Source organism: Rhinolophus ferrumequinum, chromosome 2 (genome assembly GCF_004115265.2).
Source record: "Rhinolophus ferrumequinum isolate MPI-CBG mRhiFer1 chromosome 2, mRhiFer1_v1.p, whole genome shotgun sequence".
NCBI classification, from domain to species: domain Eukaryota; kingdom Metazoa; phylum Chordata; class Mammalia; order Chiroptera; family Rhinolophidae; genus Rhinolophus; species Rhinolophus ferrumequinum.
This window is the reverse complement of record NC_046285.1, coordinates 11,728,107-11,746,324: the sequence shown is the minus strand read 5'-3', so window position 1 is coordinate 11,746,324 and position 18,218 is coordinate 11,728,107. Positions and strand designations below refer to the sequence as shown.

The 18,218-nt window shown below is 33.5% G+C and overlaps 1 protein-coding gene across 1 annotated transcript in view; it reads right to left on the bottom strand.

The window, feature by feature from the left end:
* Window positions 1-15,807, bottom strand: part of SAMSN1 (SAM domain, SH3 domain and nuclear localization signals 1) — a 48,131-nt gene extending 32,324 nt beyond the window's left edge. Inside the window, exon 1 of the mRNA XM_033122389.1 lies at window positions 15,631-15,807. Coding sequence (XP_032978280.1) covers window positions 15,631-15,687 — 57 coding nt within the window. The 5' untranslated portion in view covers window positions 15,688-15,807. The remainder of the gene's footprint in view (window positions 1-15,630) is intronic.
* Between the last annotated feature and the right edge of the window lie 2,411 nt (window positions 15,808-18,218).

Sequence of the window (18,218 nt, the reverse complement as noted above, 5' to 3'; positions counted from 1 at the left end):
GGATACATAACTGGCCATTATTTAATGATTAACTGGGTGATGGATATATGGTGTAGATTGCACTTCACTCTACTTTTTACATATCCTTGAAAATATTCATAATGAAATGTTGGTTTAGAAAAAAATAAATATACTTATATAATAGCTAGAAAATAATGTACAGAGTCAATAATGTGTGGGGACTGGGGGATATATGGGAAAACTCTATACCTTCCTTTTGTTGTGAACCTAAATCTGCTCTAAAAAAAAAAGTCTTTTTTTTTCTTTTTAAAAAAGTTAATCCAGGTGCCCCTCCATAAGTAAGTAAGGAAGTAAGCAAACAAGTAAATAAATAAACAATTAAATAAATAAATAAATAAGCGAGCTGATCATAGCATAAATTTCTAAAGAATGAATCTGTAAAAATATCTTTAGTGTTGCTTAGGTCATGTTTTTTTAAAAGTACAGACATATTTAAGGAGAAAAGAAAGTATTACTTTCTAAATTTATTCGAGTACAACTAACTTTGTGATAAAAATGTATGTTATTGGAGTCCCTTTTGAGAGACTGAGATTACATTGTGAAGATTACATTCTTCTACATAGTCTACTTGTTTCCACAAAATTAGGGTTGAACAAGTATCATTTGGGGTGTTTGAGCACATTTGTGTGTTTGTGTATGTGTGTATCTCTACACAATGCAAGGTATAATTTAAAGAACTTTAGAGGATTCATTTTTTGTTAGTCACATTTCTTCTGCAGTTTTGTAATAATTCTAGTTATTACAGAATGTCATTTCATGATATAAAGCTGGTTGGGTTCTTAGAAATCATCTAGTCCTTCTCAATGAGAAAACGTATAGGACCCAGAACGTGAAAAAAAAATCGGTTTTTATAATTCTCCCCCCTATGTACTCTCCATTACGCCATTCCATTCCAAGGTTTTGATCCTTTCTTCTGTTTTCAAAGAAATTTGCTATGTGAGCAGGATGGAAACTGTGGAAAGTTAGCTTGATAGAAAGGATGGAACTGAATAAGCTTCTTTGAACAATGGCCAGCCTAAATTTATCAACGTGAAGAAGAATTAGGAAGTTTCTTTCTGGAAGTGTAAATCAACCTTTTGACCAAAAGAACTTGACCCTTATTTTCATTTCTTAACTACCTACCAACTTTGGGCGTCCTCAAGTAAAATCTTATCTCCAGCATGACTTAAAATTTGAGCAAGACACTGGTAGAAAAGTTCCAGAGTCTATTTCAAAGAAAAAATTTGCATATGTGAGTCAGACATCCGCAGCATTTTGAAATATACTGGCAAATTAAAAATTACACACACTCTGCCAATTAGTTTTCACATCATCTCAGTACTGCATATAGAGTGTTGGTTAGTACTAAGCTCTAGAAGATCGGAATTGTGTTTCATTATGCACTTGTATGAATATTCTAGAATAATAATATGTTAAATTTCAATAATGTCCAAAGACATTTGGGGATTTAATTGTTCTAACTCAGCTGCTGAGATGTTTTGAAGAGTGTGAAACAAATTTAACTCACTTAAAGTAATCTGTTAGTTTTGCCTCAGTGTTAAATAATTATACTCTGATGGAGTGCCAATGGAAGACGGTTGCATAGGACATCAGAGGGGCTGAAGGCTAAAAGACAACCAGAGCTGTGAAACATGGTGTTTAACATTTTACCTTGGGTAAAGGCAACCCAATGCTCAAATATACCAAGGGTGCCAAACAAATGTATACACATTTTAAGAGATGTTAACATTTAGGTCAACGTCGCTCAAGCAGTAGTTCGCCGTAATGAGAAGTGTCTGGACGTGGATGGTAACCACTTTGAGCACCTCTCGTAATTGCAGAAGTCAAACATAACTTGTATTCATCTTTTGTTATCGGTATATATTGAGTATTACAATTTTAATACAGTTTTTTCCTTTCTTAAAATGTGTATACATTTTTGGGGACCTTCTGTATATCAATACTCTGAATATTTTCAACGTACATCTGCACTCTTAGAACAAAAATTAGTGTACTTGATCTGCCTGGGTCAGTATCTTTTCTACCAGCTGCAAAATATTTAAAGGAAGTGCAGATTCTGACTCCACTGTGTGCTTTAAAGTTGTGTCAAAATTTCCATGCTAAAGCTTTACTTTCAAACATTGATGTGCTACTAGAGATGTTTTCTGCAAATTGAAACTGCCTCAAAGGAAAGAAACTAGAATTTAAAAAAAATCAATGCAGAATGATCCATAACCCGTAAAAGTGGTTATTCATATCAGCCCATTTAATGTAATAAAAAAACAAGTTTTATGAGTAAAAGACTCAAATACTTAAAAGTCTCAATTGTACCTTTGCATGATTTATTACTGTAGCTCATGATTGACATTGCATCCATAGAATGTAAGTCATGCTGCACTTTTAGGAACTGAATGGAAATTAAGATATTCTCTTTTATTTGAAAAGAGTTCTTAAAGTAAGTAGTATTGATATGTCTTAAATATGTTTTCTTCAGGTAAAAAGCATAATGTGGCAAAAGATCAGTCACTTGATATCAATGATTCTTAAAAAATCCTATAGAATATAAAAGAAATAAAAAGCTTTTAAAAATGTGAACAAGATAGGCAAGAATCTATCCTGGAAGAATTTACACTGTACTTGTGCCATCAACCAAATAATTCAATCCATAAGAGCTAAACAGAGCCCTATTCAAATGAATAGTATGCAAATATAGAAGCAATTCCTAAAAGCAGATTAAGTTTATACACACACAAAAAATAAAGTTAATAATATATAATAGATGTCAACTTGGAAATTTATATTCACCCATTTACAAATATTAATTTGCACTCACGTCTTAGTACGTGAAAGACACTTTGTGTTCATATGTCTATATCTACATAATTTATAGTCAATCTAAAGAAAGTCCCCTTAAAATGATCATGGATTTTGGAAGTGAAATTAATTTCAATCAATACAATTTGAATTTGCTTAACTATCTTTAAAAATATTTACTCTAAGAAATTGTGCAGTTATTGACTAAGAAACTCTTTAGAAATCACCAAATCCAAAGATCATAATTGCTAAAATGGTGGTAAAGTAACAAAAAAAGATGAATTACTATGCACTGTATTCTAAAAGGAGCACTAGATTACAGAAACGTATCTAATATAATTATCTCCTGAACTCTTCAAGGGAGAGAAAGAAACATTACCTCGAGTGATCATTATCATTTTGGGCACTAGATGAGTGTTGTGTATTGGGTACAAGAATATTTCACTAGGAGTTTCCATTGTCTGGATGGTCTATCTCTGGAAACCAAAGTTGTCCATCTCTGGAAACCAAGAAGTTTTCAATCCTTGCACCAGCGTGGATAGTTTGTTAAGACCTTCATGAACAGCTGTGTTGAAAAGGGTTCTAAAGCCACTTTCATGCTTAACGAGTTCATGCTTAACACAGGTCTACCATAGTTACGGAAGATCGTGTGTGTTTTAGGGAAGATAGTGAGAAGAGGAATGAGAGATTACGGGTAACATATTTCCTACGTTTACCACGCCTACCCAAAGATAAGTTATTTCCCTGAGCAAATTTCCATTACTAATTCTGTTTTTTAGGTACCTTGACAGAGAGAATTCAATACCCAAGATGAATGATTCACATTTCCAGTTACAAGAAATATGTATTATCCTCCTATAAATTTAGAAAATTAACTCTTTATTGTGTGCATATTTGATTTTTTTTCTACTTAGAGCCAAATATCAAATAGTTCTTCACTGTGGTCACAATATTTTCAAATATTTTAATCCTATGACTAACTTTAAAAACAAATAAATAATTCTGCATAAATAATTCTCCTCTATAGGATATGGCTAACAAAAGAAGATAATGTTGAATATCATGGTAAAAAAAGAGAACAATGCTTTACGGAGAAAAATAACTTTGAAGTACTAATAGCAATAGGCCTTACTACATTGACCACAATCTTAAGTACCAAATATTCTGGTTTTCTTAACAAAGGCCTGATTCTACTACTTTTTTCTACCTAATAATGAAATGATATCATATGTATTATGTATAGTGTCATTAATCTAAAAGACAAACTATTAAAAATATAAAAGAGAAGGTCTTCAATTTTATCATTAAAAAGATTTTTAAAAAGCAAGAGGAACTTATCATCTGCTAAATAAAACTGAACATTTTCTTTCAGGATCTTAGGCCTTATTTCCTTTTTAGTAATCCAAGAGAGAAAAAGTCTTAAAAATGTTTTCATTCGCTAACACATGGTGGAAGAATGTACAGTACTTTTAAGTCTGTTAAGATACTTTTTAACATATTTAATAGTTGAATGTGTTGATTCACATTTAGGTTCCTGAAAAATCTCCTAACAAGTTTACCAGTCAAATGTTTCTACCACTAAATCAAGTTACTCTGGCCTTAAAATGAAATCATCACAAAGAGGCAAACATCCATAGTAAACACTGCTTTGAAATCATGGAGAAATAAAGGAGTAAAAATTAAGTATGAAAAATAGAATCCATTTAATAAGCTTCCCCATCAAATTCTCTGGAACAAAAACTCTCTGCTAGTTACCTCCATCAGTCTTAAATGTCCTCCATATTCACTTGGCCCCTGGGTACATAATAACCTTTCTAAAGGTCTCCCAAAGGACATTTTAGTCGTGCAGTAATCTACTTGAACAAAAGTAATGACAAACAACAAGCTAATTCTCAAAAAGTTTTTTTTAAGTCATTTTTACTACTTTTAAATGAGTGTGTTTGATGCATGATTTTGGTTCCCCTGATTAATGGTCACCGCCAGCCCAGCTTCTGGAGTTGTAATGTTTCCGTGAGCTTCCTTCCAGCAGAGCTCGACCATTAATCCAGTGGCATATGTCAGCTCAGCAGAGCAAGGTCACTCTTCTGCTTCAAGGGGAACCTTTTTAGAAATAATAAAACTGACAGAAAGTTCTTTTTTGCATGCTTTATGCCACCTGAGGTTGAGTGGTGCAGTTAATATCATAAAGCTTATAAACATTCCCATCTCAGGCAGGACCTGCTGCCACTATGCTTAGGAATTTAAACATTTTTTTCTTAGTAAGAACAGAAAGACATGTTTATGTGGGATAAATACATGGTATGTAATCCTAAATAGGGAAAGAATAGGTGGAAAACATTGTAGTGAGTTCATGCTAGGCTATTTGGAAGAATTGTTTGGGTTCTCTAACTTCCGCATTGCCTATTACACTTATTTCCTTTTCAGTTAATTTGGACTTGGCTATACGACTGTTTCAGTCTATTGTGGGATTAATAATGGTGTTGAAATGTGATAGTTGCGGTAGAAATGAACTCAGTTTATGATCATTCCTAAACCAACAAGATAATGTCCAATAATTGCAGAACATTTATACACAGGGTGCCAAAAAAATGTACACACATTTTAAGAAAGGCAAAAAAAAAAAAAAACTGTATTAAAATTGTAATACTCAATATTTACTGATAACAAAAGATGAATACAAGTCATGTATATACATTGTTTTGGCATTCTCTGTATTTGAAATAATTTTATTTTTGAAATGATAAACATTTGTTCCGTTGGTACTTGCTGCTTTAAAATGGATAAATGATTATAGTGATATATTCATAAATTTAAAGTCATTTGAAATTTGTAGATAGCCTAATTTAGAAAAGATGATGGTGGCTGTATAATAACTAACAATATAAAGAATACAGAGGGTGCCAAAAAAATGTATACATGTTGTAAGAAAGGAAAAAACTGTATTAAAATTGTAATACTCAGTGTTATACCGATAACAAAAGATGAATACAAGTCATGTGCATACAATTTTTTGGCACCCCTGGTATATACTCATAAGCACTACAAAATTTATATATTGACTTATTTATTTATTACTTTTACTTAATTAAAAAATGAAAGTTGCATAGCTATTACCATGAGAAATATTCAGAAAAAAATTGAACTAAATATCCAGACTGTCATAGCACTAGGAATTGTAAAATAGAATTTGATACAAGGTAAATTTGCCTTGATACATATCCCAGGACTTTAAATTAATAAAATTATGAAAAACATAGCAAAGAAGGTTTATTATAGTTGTCTTCATTGTATGTATATAGAGAAAAGGTGGGGCCAGTTGGCAACTCAGCCAGTCCTTCTAGCAACCCAGTTCCTTGGCCAGGTCTCCATGTCCAGTATCAGGCCCTCATTTTGACAAGTATAGAAATGATTTTTCCATCTTTACTTTTCCACTTTGCAGAAATAAACAAACTTAGAGAGGACTGACTCATAAACTAATAAGATACCAAAAATGTTAATACCAAGCATTGATTAGGTATGAGGAATTCAACTGCCAAGAAGAATGTATATTCCTGTTGACTGATCCAAGAATTGTCTCTCCTGGAAGAAACACTACCTGGGACACAAAATCATTGTGGGGAGTTTGTTTGTTTAGTATAGTAGAGTCGCAGGAAAGTGAATTAGGTGACAGTAAAGGCTGTAGACAAGAAGTTACAATAGCCCAAAGTGCACATCTCACCTAAGCGAGCAAGTCTGAGCCTAAAGAAATATCTGCTTCAGCTAATCCAGATTGTTCTACCGACACAGTGACAAATTTCTATTCTCCCACTCCGTTTTAAGCTCCCTGAAAAGCAACACCCTTTGCAAATGCTTTTCTTTCCCCTTCGAACAGATTGCATTACAATTTTTGATGATTATTTTGTTTCATTCATTCTGATTCTAAGAACGATTACTTTATTTTATGTGGGTGTTGCTGAGATCTTTATCAATGACCCATTTAAAAAATGTCTTGAAGTAGATTACTTCTTTAGATGATTAATATTACCCATTCGTCATTCCACACTTAATTGTACACATATTGAGAAATCACGACTACGTTCCATATTACAAATGTCTTTGATGGTTACCAAAGTGGAATAGAAAGCACACAGAGTCTAACAGTCAGAGTTCAGTCCCCCTCTTTACCCAACAAAAATTGCTGGGATACAAATATGAATAAGATACATCCCGTTCTTGATGGTGACTCTAGCTGGAAGGACACATTAGAATAAACTATGGTAAGAGACAGAATGGAGGTGTGGAGCAAGCACTATGAACAGAGAAAGGAGGGAGACATTATTCATCAAACACGCACTATGTGTTAAGGAGTTTACATGTGTAATTAGCTTAATTCTCCCATCAGTCCTACGTGACATGTTTTCACAAATCCCCTTCTTCAGAGAAGCACACCAAACCTCTAGAGAAGTTCAATAAAACCTTCAACCTCCCGTTGTGAGGACATATCAAAATAAGACATCAAACCCATGTCCCACTACTCCATGAAAACGCCGTCTAAAGCACTGCCTCGGGAGAAATGGTGGAGGTATTAAAAGATAGATAGATATGAATTTATGAGTTGGAAAAAATGAGCAAAGACATTCTAGGCTAAGGGAAGCACAAACAGGAAAGCATGATGGTCAGAACCACCCAAAGATGAGATGTGGATACACAAAGAAATCCACCAGCAGTTCTCAGGCACAAGAAGACAACCAAGTGATACGGCCTCAAGAGGTGATCATCAGCAAGCCTGGAACAGATCCTTTCAGTGTGGCCCTCAGAGGAAACCAGCTCTGCCAGCACCTTGATCTTGGACTTCCAACCTCCAGGACTGTGAGAAAATAAATTTCTGTCCTGTAAGTCACCCAACCTGTGGTATTTTGTTATGGAAGCCCTAGAAATCCAATACAGACTGGGTGAAGAATTCCAGAGCTCTTCACATGAGGGGAGAAAGGGGACACAGCCAGCTGAGTTGACAAATGGCTCTATCTATGAAAGATTCACTTCATCTACCACGAGAGACAGCTTAAAACCCTCTTCTATTCTTATTAATCAATTCTTAATGAAAGACATTTTTGTTCTCTACTAAGAAGCTAATTACAAATGTCTTGTTTCTAAAAGTTCACCTAAATCCTTAACACGAGAAAGGAAGAGAAATGAATCAGTTTGGTAATGCTAAATTTGGAAACTTTGATATGTGGAGTATGGACTTAATTCCATTATATATTTAAAAAAAAACACAATCTGAAGGGATAATGAAGCCATTTATCTCTAAAGCAAGGCAAGAAAAGATTAAAGAGATAAGTGTCTCATTAAATTGATTTTTAACAAATCTAGTGCATTGGTAGTCAAAGTAGTGACTTTATGCTCTTCTTAGAGGATATAATATCCAGATTTCCAAAGGGGCATCTACACTTCCATCATTTCTCTCACTCGTATGTCTTCTGAACTTCCTGTATATTGTCTAAGCACTTTTCTCAAGTATAACCAGTCTGTTTGACCCCAAACCTTTTGAAACTTGCTTGCAAAAAAAACCAACCAAACAACAAAAAAAACCTGATTATAGGTTCATATTCTGTACAATGGGAAGACTAAATGAATGAGTGCTTTTTTTTGGAGAGGAGTTTTCAAGGCTAAAATTATTTAACTCTTTCAAACAATTAAATGTGGTGAAATGAGAAAAATTATAGTTCAACTGTTCTGAGTTGAGGTATCCTAGAAATGAAAATGAAATCCAATAAAAACAAAACAAAACAAAAAAACCCCTGTATTTTGAAGAAACAAGCAGAAACCGTTAGGAAGTGGCACATCATTTCGGGAGTGAATTTCTGTGAGCAGAAGAATGCAGGTACTTCTCTGGAACGTAAGCACCAGCTGGAAGCAAGAACAGTGCAGGGTGGTGGCTGACTTTCTGTTTGCCATCTTTCAAGCACAGGTAGTAAGTTTCTTATACTTATTCAAATGTATACAATATGTACAAATAGGTCCCAAGTTCAACACCTCTCAATGTCCACCCTAGTACTTCCCTTGTCTGAGCCACCATCCTCTCTTTTATAGTTTCTGTAATAGCTTCCTAATGGGTCTCATATCCCTGCATCCTCCCTCACTGCCTTCAATGTATTTGAAACACAAAAGAGAATCAACCCACCATAGGGTAGGCCAGATCCTTCTCCTCTCTTCACAAAATCTTTCATCACTAGCCAAAATCTTTAGAATGACCTGGGAGGCCCTCTATGATCTGTCTCTTTGTGACTGCTCTTCCCCTTACGTATTCTGGTTCATCGCTTTTCGAACACCCCAGGGACAATCCCACCTCAGAGCTTTCCGATGGGCTCTCCCCTGTGCCTGGAATATGATTTCCTCAGCCAGTGTCATAGTCAGCTCCTCCATGTCCTCCAGGTCTTTTTTCAAATGCCGCATTCTTACCAAGTCTTCCCTGGTCCCTTGTATTTCATATTCCTCCTTCCCTTCTTAGCATTTATTATTTACCTTGCATGCTATGTATTTAACATACTTATCTTGTTTATCGTCTGTGATCCCCAGTAAATGTAAATCCTGTCCGGGGCAGAGATCTTTGTTTTAAACACCACTGTCTCCCCAGCATATGGTATATATTGTCCATGGTAAGCACTCAATAGATATGTGTTACTTTGGAGAATGAATGAATGAATGGATGAATGGGTGAATGAATTAACTTCTAAATATTTTGAAAAGATTAGTAGAAATAAACGGCTCCATATAGGGAAATTCTAAAAGTTCTTTATGCTCAGGCATATTTTCTATGAGGTAAATCAGAATATTTGAAGATGTAACCCAATCATCAGTATTTCTTCAAGCTCTTCAGTTACTCACCTGTGCCACCTACGTTGAGAACCATCAATATGAACATATTTCCAAACTTGAAAGTGCTCCCAGAACTCCTGGGGTATCTTGTCACAATGTATATTCTGATTTAATAGGCTTGGGATAGGTCAGAGAATCTGTCTTTCTAACACACTCTTGAGACACTAATGCTGCTAATCTGTCCAACCACACTGAGGAGAAACACTTAGATCCTTACTCAACTCAACCCAATGGCCCTGGGACACCTTTGATCATGGTCTATACTTTGTTTTTTCCTGACTCATCTTCCTTAGCTTTAGGTTTGCATCATGATTTACTTTAAAAATTTATTGGAAAACAAATATGGCATAAATACTAATTAAATACATAAATGAAGAGAACCTCTCGAGAGATATTTTTGGGCTGCAGAGTGGGGTAATAACCCAAAGTAAAAATAAATGTGTATTTACACCTACCGTTTTTTAAACAGGAAAAGTGAATTTAAAATATTACCTACATTGTATATCATACATCCGAGATCACTTTGTTTGAAAAGACAAAACATTCAACTGAATTCACATCAACTGAAGTCTGAAAATTATACCCCAGATGAAGAATCCAAAAGAAGCAGTAGGGTGGAAACTAGTTTAGAAGAAGGTTTAGAAGGAAAAAAAAAAACTGTCCCACATAACCCCAAATTACTTTTTTTTCTTTTCTTTTTTTTTTTTTACCAGCTATTATACTTTGGGAAAAATATTTCACATTTACAGGACCATTTTCTTTCCTGTAAATTGGGAGAAAAATAATTTCATCAGCCCTTTTGCTTGGTCAGATAAGAGTTAAAGTGTATCTTAAGAGTCTTCAAGGGAAAAGCAAAAAAAAAAAAAAAAAAAGCTCTTTAATGCCACAACTATGTGTCATCCTTGTCTAAGAGCATAAATTTGCACAGCGGGCAGTGCAGTGAAAACAGCTCATAATCAACTCATCACCTCTCATCATTGCTAGGATCAAATGCAAATGGGAAAGAATGCCACTTCAGTCATTGCTAGTGAAAATTAGCATCTGTGACACTAATGGTATCTCATTTATTATGCACTTTAGATTTTTTTAAAATGGTGAAAAAAAAAAAAAAAAGCTTTTTCCAGAACTGCCGTTATTCCAATGCTTCCCTTTACATTAACAGTGGTATTTGAATCTCTTTTATTCAAAGAAAAGCCTCAGTTAAAATTTATTAACATAGATCATTAATCCCAGCCAAACAAAGGCCAGTTCTTGAGTTGCAGTTTCATTTGTGGGGTCTATTCCTTTTTTATTTTCTAAGTTTCTACCATATTCCCTGTCCTGGAACAAAGGTCTACTGCTATGTAACGACCGGCCTCTCTAGGGATTCTTGCACAACAGTTGCTGTATTTTTGTGCTTCTTAAAATCAAACTTAAACACGAATTACTTATTTTTAAACACATACATACAAACTTTCTTACATACACATTAAAAGACTGGCTATCAAGAAAAATGAAAGTGCATAATACTAGTGAGCTTCATACTTGAACTAGGCTACAATGTAGTACTCAAGAAACTTCATTAACTTTACAAATATGTATAATATTAAGAGCCTATTACATTGAAGGTGCTATGCTAGGTGCAGGAAGGAGATACATAGTTACACTTAGCTCAATATTAGCTCATGATTTTTCTTTGACAATTTGAACAATTTGAAAGTTGTTATTGTTGTTTTATAGTAAGTATTGCAGCTTGTGTGGACACCTGGAGAGATTCTGTAGGTGGAATTCTTGCATTTAATCATAGACAGAAATGGAAGATTTCTAAATCCCTTTCCAATTTACAGAAGTTCTTAAAGACGTATCCTGCCTGGTTTCCTTAAAGTTTAGCTGGTAATTAAAACAGAAAGAGAAATAATATCTACGGTCCCTATGCTTGTAATGGCAGCTTAATAATTAAGAACAGGAGTACTAGAAAATGACATCTATATTTCTTATCACAGTTTTTTGGGGTTTTTGTTTGTTTGTTTAACCTACGTGTCTTTGCTTAAGTAACCTCCTCTATGCCTTCTGCAAGGCTATCAGGCTAAATATGAGTGATTCCTTCACAGAGCTGTTACAAATATTAAATTATTTGTGTACAAAAAGCTCTGAACACAGCAACAGATTGTAATAAACTCACAATAAATATAGAAAACTAAAAATATTACATTTTAGTTGGAAAAACAGTCAAGGGGAATTATGTTTTATAATGTAAGGATTTATTGAGTGTAATGAGATCATGTCTTATCAAATATGAATCCTGGATATGGTTAATTAAAAAAAAATCATTATCAGTAGTGGGGCACTAGTTATAAGCTGCAAATAAAATTCAAAATGGAAAGTACAGTGCCTTGCATGTATGTTAAGTAAGGCTGTTTTTGATTGACTGAATGTAGAATAATTAACCACTATTTATAAAATTTCTCTTTTTAATCTGCAATGTACCTATACACAATAGGGAGTTCTGAGACACAAATTGAATTTCTTGGAATTTACTAACATTCCAGGATACATAGTGGGTTTCTTTTGTAATAATTTTCCAAGGCTTTCCAATTTCCCTTATGGGATACCTTTGGTTTTTCCCTCCTAATATACACTATGAAAGTCTTATAATAACTATGGATACTACTGATCCTATTTATGAGCTATTTGAGGGAAGGAACCCATACCAAAAATGGAGAAACAGAAGAATAAAGGGTGAAAAAGAGGACACATAAGTGATAAAATTACAAGTGGTAAAACAGTATTTTAACATGTGTTTTCACTTTTTTTAAAATTCATGGACGTGTTTATTAATAAGTCTTGTGAATATAAGAAAATAATAAATTGTTTTGGATATAGGACTCTAATAAAATCTATTGCTACATTTTATATCCTTTCTTTTAAAATTATTCTCACAACAAGACTTATTTTGAAACACTAATAACAAAGTCCTCCATTTAATTCCTTTTCAGATGGACAGTTTCATAACTTTTATTTGAGGTAATATTAGGTATAATACAGAGGGTGTCAAAAAAAATGTATACACATTTTAAGAAAGGAAAAAACTGTATTAAAATTGTCATACACTGAATGACGCTAACCTTCATTAGTTTAATGCCATCTTTTGAGCAAACATCATACTGCACATTGCTACTGTAATTCAATTCAACTTCAAAAAGTAATACACAGCTAACGTCTCTTAAAATGTGTACATTTTTTTGGCACCCCCAGTATGCATTCACCATTTGAATTGGGTACTAGGTCACCACAGGAGTTAACATGAAATAGATGATTATATAATATTTCCATCATTTTTTAATGCTGTTCATTACCTACTTTAGTATTTACAATAAAACAAAAAGAAATCTCTCTCAGTGATTCTGAAATAGTACAGCACAAGGAGTGTATGTTTCTAAGGCAGGAGATGTGAACTATTGTCTGGTATGTAATTAATCAGTGTAGACAGTGATACCCTATGTTTCAGATTGATTTCTTGATGGTTCTATTCTACCTTTCTAGACATAGGCCTTATGTTCATCCAATAGATGAAGGGATTTGAACTCCTCCTTCTACTACTCATTTACTTGTAGGGATCATCATGACATCCATCTCTCCCATCTCTTATAGATTCTGTTTTTTTCCCATAAGATACACAAAGAAAATTACCCAGTAAAATAAATGTTTCTAAGACATAATTATAATAATTGACAAAATACATCTTCCATATTCAAAGGAAATGGCTTAGTTGACCTGGAATATATGAAAAACCCACTTGCACATATACACCCACGTATCTCTTTAAATTCGTATAGAATGGATAAAGAAGATGTGGTACATATATACAGTGGAATAGTATTCAGCCAGTAAAAAAACAAGAAATCTTATCATTTGTGACAACATGGATGGATCTAGAGGCTATTCTGCTAAGTGAAATAAATAAAAAAAGATAGACAAATACCAAATGATCTCACTTATATGTGGAACCTAAAGAACAAAATCAGTGAACAAACAAGACAGAAACAGACTCACAGATACAGAACACAAACTGATAGTCGCCAGATGGGAGGGGGTTGGGAGGAACAGGGTGAAAAAGGGGAAGGGATTAAGAAGTACAAATTGGTAGTTACAAAATAATCACGGGGATGTAAACTTCAGCATAGGGAGTATAGTCGATAATTTTGTAATAATTATGTATTATGCCAGGTGGGTACTAGACTTATCGGGGAATCACTTTGTAAATTATACAAATGTTTAACCACTATGCTATACTCTTGAAACTAATGTAATATGTATGCCATCTCCAATTGGAAAAGAAATTAATATAAAAAATTATATAGAATGAAACCATCCATCTAAAGAAAATGAGAATTAATTCACAACAAAAGTTAACATGTTTCAATGTGATTATTTTCGGTGATATATTTTGTTCTCAGGTGCATATTTTATCAAATATATTTTTACTTTTATGAATAAGGACATCACTAAGATGAACAATACTCCATATTATTACTATAGTTCCTGCACTTGAGGCAAATGATGATAATAGACTGAAGTATCGTTTTGAAAACAGTTTAAAGACATAGTAACTCACTACATAATGCAGGCCTTAGGAGATATTCTAACTTCAGATTTTAAATACTGGGAGGAAAACCACCACTTGATGCTAACTTTTGCAATCTTCCTAAATCTACTATTATAAACTCAATATTGGCTGCATTTAATAAAGTAAATTTTACATAAAATTAATCTTAAATAAAAAAGTAAGTGATGCTTTTAGAAACCTTTTTTGGACTCTAGGAAATGTTATCTTAAATTTTTATATTAGGGAAAAAAACAGAAATTATGATATGTTATCCAGCTATATTTTTAACTAAAAATGCTTGTCTATCTTTTATCAGATCTTTGTGTGAGAAAGAATTAATATTAAAAGTCATTTATCCTTAGTTTTCAAAGATTGGAAATCATTTATTCCTAGTTTCCTTCAGAGAGATTGTGTGTAACTTGCAAAGAGTTTTAAAACATTGACCAGTGTTCAATGTCGTATCAATTCAAAAGTTCACAATTAATTCCCAACTCCTTTCTTTCAGAACGGGTGCTAAGCAATTAAAGACCAATAACATATAACAAATCAGTCCTTAAAAACACATTTGAATCCGACTATTGTTCATTTACAAGCAGGTTAAAAATGTTAGTTACTTAAGAAACTTAAGAAATGCACAAGTATTAAAGAAATTGCCTCCACCAGTATTTCATAATAAATGACTAATTTAGACTTCTACAATAGAATCTGAACTTTGCTATTTATGCTTTATTTTTTAAAAGTAGCAATTATTGTCAAGACTAAAAATAGAATAACATTCCAAATAGAACCAATGTGACAAATCTGTCAATTTATGGGATTTTGATACTTCCTAAAACACAATGCAGTCCTCTCCTTAGTAATGCTGTTAGTTCAAGAGACAGAACAGAAAAACACTATCTCCAAAAGGCTGTCATATTTTAATAGGAAAGTGGAAAAAAATCAAATATTTAACCAAAATATCTATTTTTGCCTCCTTCTCATAATTAAGTATACTGTCAAGAGCTGAGCAGTTAAGAGATAAAATGCATTCGATCGATTGTTAGATATTAACAACTTTATGGTTATTAAAAATGTGCAAGAAGATTTTATAATATCAACCTTTCAAACGGAGACCACCAAATTGATCTCAGGAAGTTGATAATCTGATTTCAAAGTTCAGTTACAGATGCAAATGATCAAATAGGCACTACAAGATAAAATTACAAAGACAATAATTGTCAGGTGCAATTTTGTCAATTTTTTCCACATTTGCCATGAGGCACTCAACCCTCTGGTTGAATTTATTTGTGAGTGACAGATAAGAACAATGTGTGTGTGCGAGTTCTATTAAATGGTTTAGTTGTGTTTGACTAGTATGTATGAGATTACCTTACCTTTGGTTTCTGATGTTTCTCCTTCTCTGAAACATTGGATGGTTTTCTTTTCAGCATTTTGAATTCAGACTAGTCCCAGTGAGGACGCGTTTTGTTGTGACAGGAAGAACTGAGGCCAGCCAGCAGTGTGCTGCCAGTGATGTACAGCAGTAAATGAGTCTCAGCCCTGTGACCTGCCACTTCCTTCTTTGGTCAGGATGTGACTTCACACCGACCCGGATAAAGGTTTTAGGCTTTTTTTTTTTTTTTTTTTTTTTAAGTAATTCTTTGGTAACTTTTTAGTGTTCTTCCTCTGCTATGTTCTATGAGGTAGATTCGGGAAATTTACATTTTGACATACCTGCAGTTATGATAAGAGCCATAAGGATTTCAAAATAAAACTCATTTTTTTCAGTTTATATAAAAATAAAAATCTATGACACATTCTATGGGTCTAGGGAAGAAAACATCTGAGCCAATAAATAAAATAAAACTTGAGATGTGTGCTTTATGGTATTAAAAAAAAATGAAGAGAATTCTCAGGGTAGTCAATTTTACATTTCCAGAAGTTGAAGTAAACTAGATTTTATAAACTAGTAATCCTATTTAAAGCATGCATGCATATATTTAAAAAGTAGAGTGAATGAAATTTATGTAAATATAAATGGGGATATGACTCCAAAAGTAAACGATTATGCATATTGTTATTTTTTTAACATAATACTATATTGTAAAGCCCTGAATAATATGGAAATGAATTTAACAGAACCCTCAATTAACCAGATGTTTTTCTGCCACAAACTACAATGCCATATACTGATAATCACTGTTTCAGTAATGGTCCAGTAGACCAATGGTACCTTCAAATGAAGCATCCAGAATCCGTATTTAATAGGCCTGGAATAGCACTAATATGACTTAGAAAGACTTTCCTCACTAAACTAAAGGGTTTAACATTTTTATTGTAACGCCAAAACCAAGATATCCAGGAAGTAAAAGTAAGAAATGCATGCCTTCTTGCTCCAAAGGGAGACTTGAGGAATGTCTGAAATTCCAGTTCTTTTAAAACAGGCTTGTTAAGGAAATTAATCTAGATTTCTCTTTATAAAACCCCTCGGTTGAAAAGCAGTGGTTCCGTATTCTTGATGAGCAGCTTCTCTAGATAACAAATCAACTGACTCTATTTCTTCGTCTTCCTCACATCTCTAAGCCCCTCCTCCCTGAGGTCCAGTTCTAGTGTTCAAAATTCACTAATTTGTTTCACAAATATTAAATTGAGCATCTATTGTGTGCTGTCTGCCAACACAACAAGTCTCTTGACAAGCTTAAAAAAAAGTTTTTGTTCTATAATAGAATTAAAGGAATACACTTGTCAAGATTATCGTTAATATGCTTCTAGTAGATACTAAGAGCAGAATTTTATTTTCAAGAAATACCAAGCTGGTATTTTCAAAATAATGACACAAAGGATAACACTAAAACACCTCAGGACTTTGAGGTTGGGTAATTCCCTAGAAGTATGCCTTCTTTCAAACTTTCTATTTTAGGTTTAAGTCAGTAGCCTAAGTGATTTTTGTTTGTTTTATCTTCAGAAATTAAAAGTCATGGAAAAATATATTTGTTAACTGAAACATCTGCACCCTCTGTGTCCCCATTTCTTGATATGTGAATAGAAATTTAATTCAGCTGTGGAGTTCAATCAATAATATGGGCATGATAATGTGCTTACTACATGCGAGGGTTTTGGTGAAGGTAACAGGAAATATCAATAAAAAACATACTTACTCTATGACTTATCATTTAAGTAATGTTTTATGTTAGGAAGTGTTTGTGGATCTTAAAGAAGCATGTGATTTCAAGCAGTTATGTTTGGGGTGGTGTTTACGTTGGTTTCTACAATGATACCTAAAGAATAGAGAATACTCATATTCATCGTGACTATAGCTGGACTAAATGCAGTTTTAAAAGTTTTATACTCCAAGCAGTTTTTGTAGAATCGCAATTTATGATCTCTAGGCATTTTACCATCATTAACACTATAAGAAATATTTAACATGTAAATAAAACTGAATTTTTTTCCTTCAGAATTACAGGTGAGAGAAGCAATTTCCAACTTTCTCTTCTACTCAAGAGTAATGTTTTCTGGAGATTAAAAGATAGATATCACATTTGAGGTCCTATTACAATCTGTATTAAACTCCTTGCTTCTCAAAATACCAGGTAACAATGTAGAAAGTGGTTTTTTGTTGTTTGTTTTTTTAATTAATTGTCTAATATTTTATGGTATTCTGGGACCACCAAGATATGTAATAAGTGGCCCGGGGTGATCCAGCAAATTCAAACATCTAAGGTAGACAGAACAGGAATAAGGTAGAGAGTCTGCATTGAGCACACGCAATACCCTCTCATGATTCAATCACTAAACCACATATTACTTAAGACGTGTTCTGAAACAGGGAAATTGCAAAAGAGCAAAGTCTCAGTACATTGTTTTTACACATTGCCTTAATGGTCTTACAACCCAGGCAGGGTGAAACAAGGTTGGGACTTTGTGGGCATATATATGCGTCATAGAGGGTGAGTCAGAACTTTAAAGACATTGCAATCAA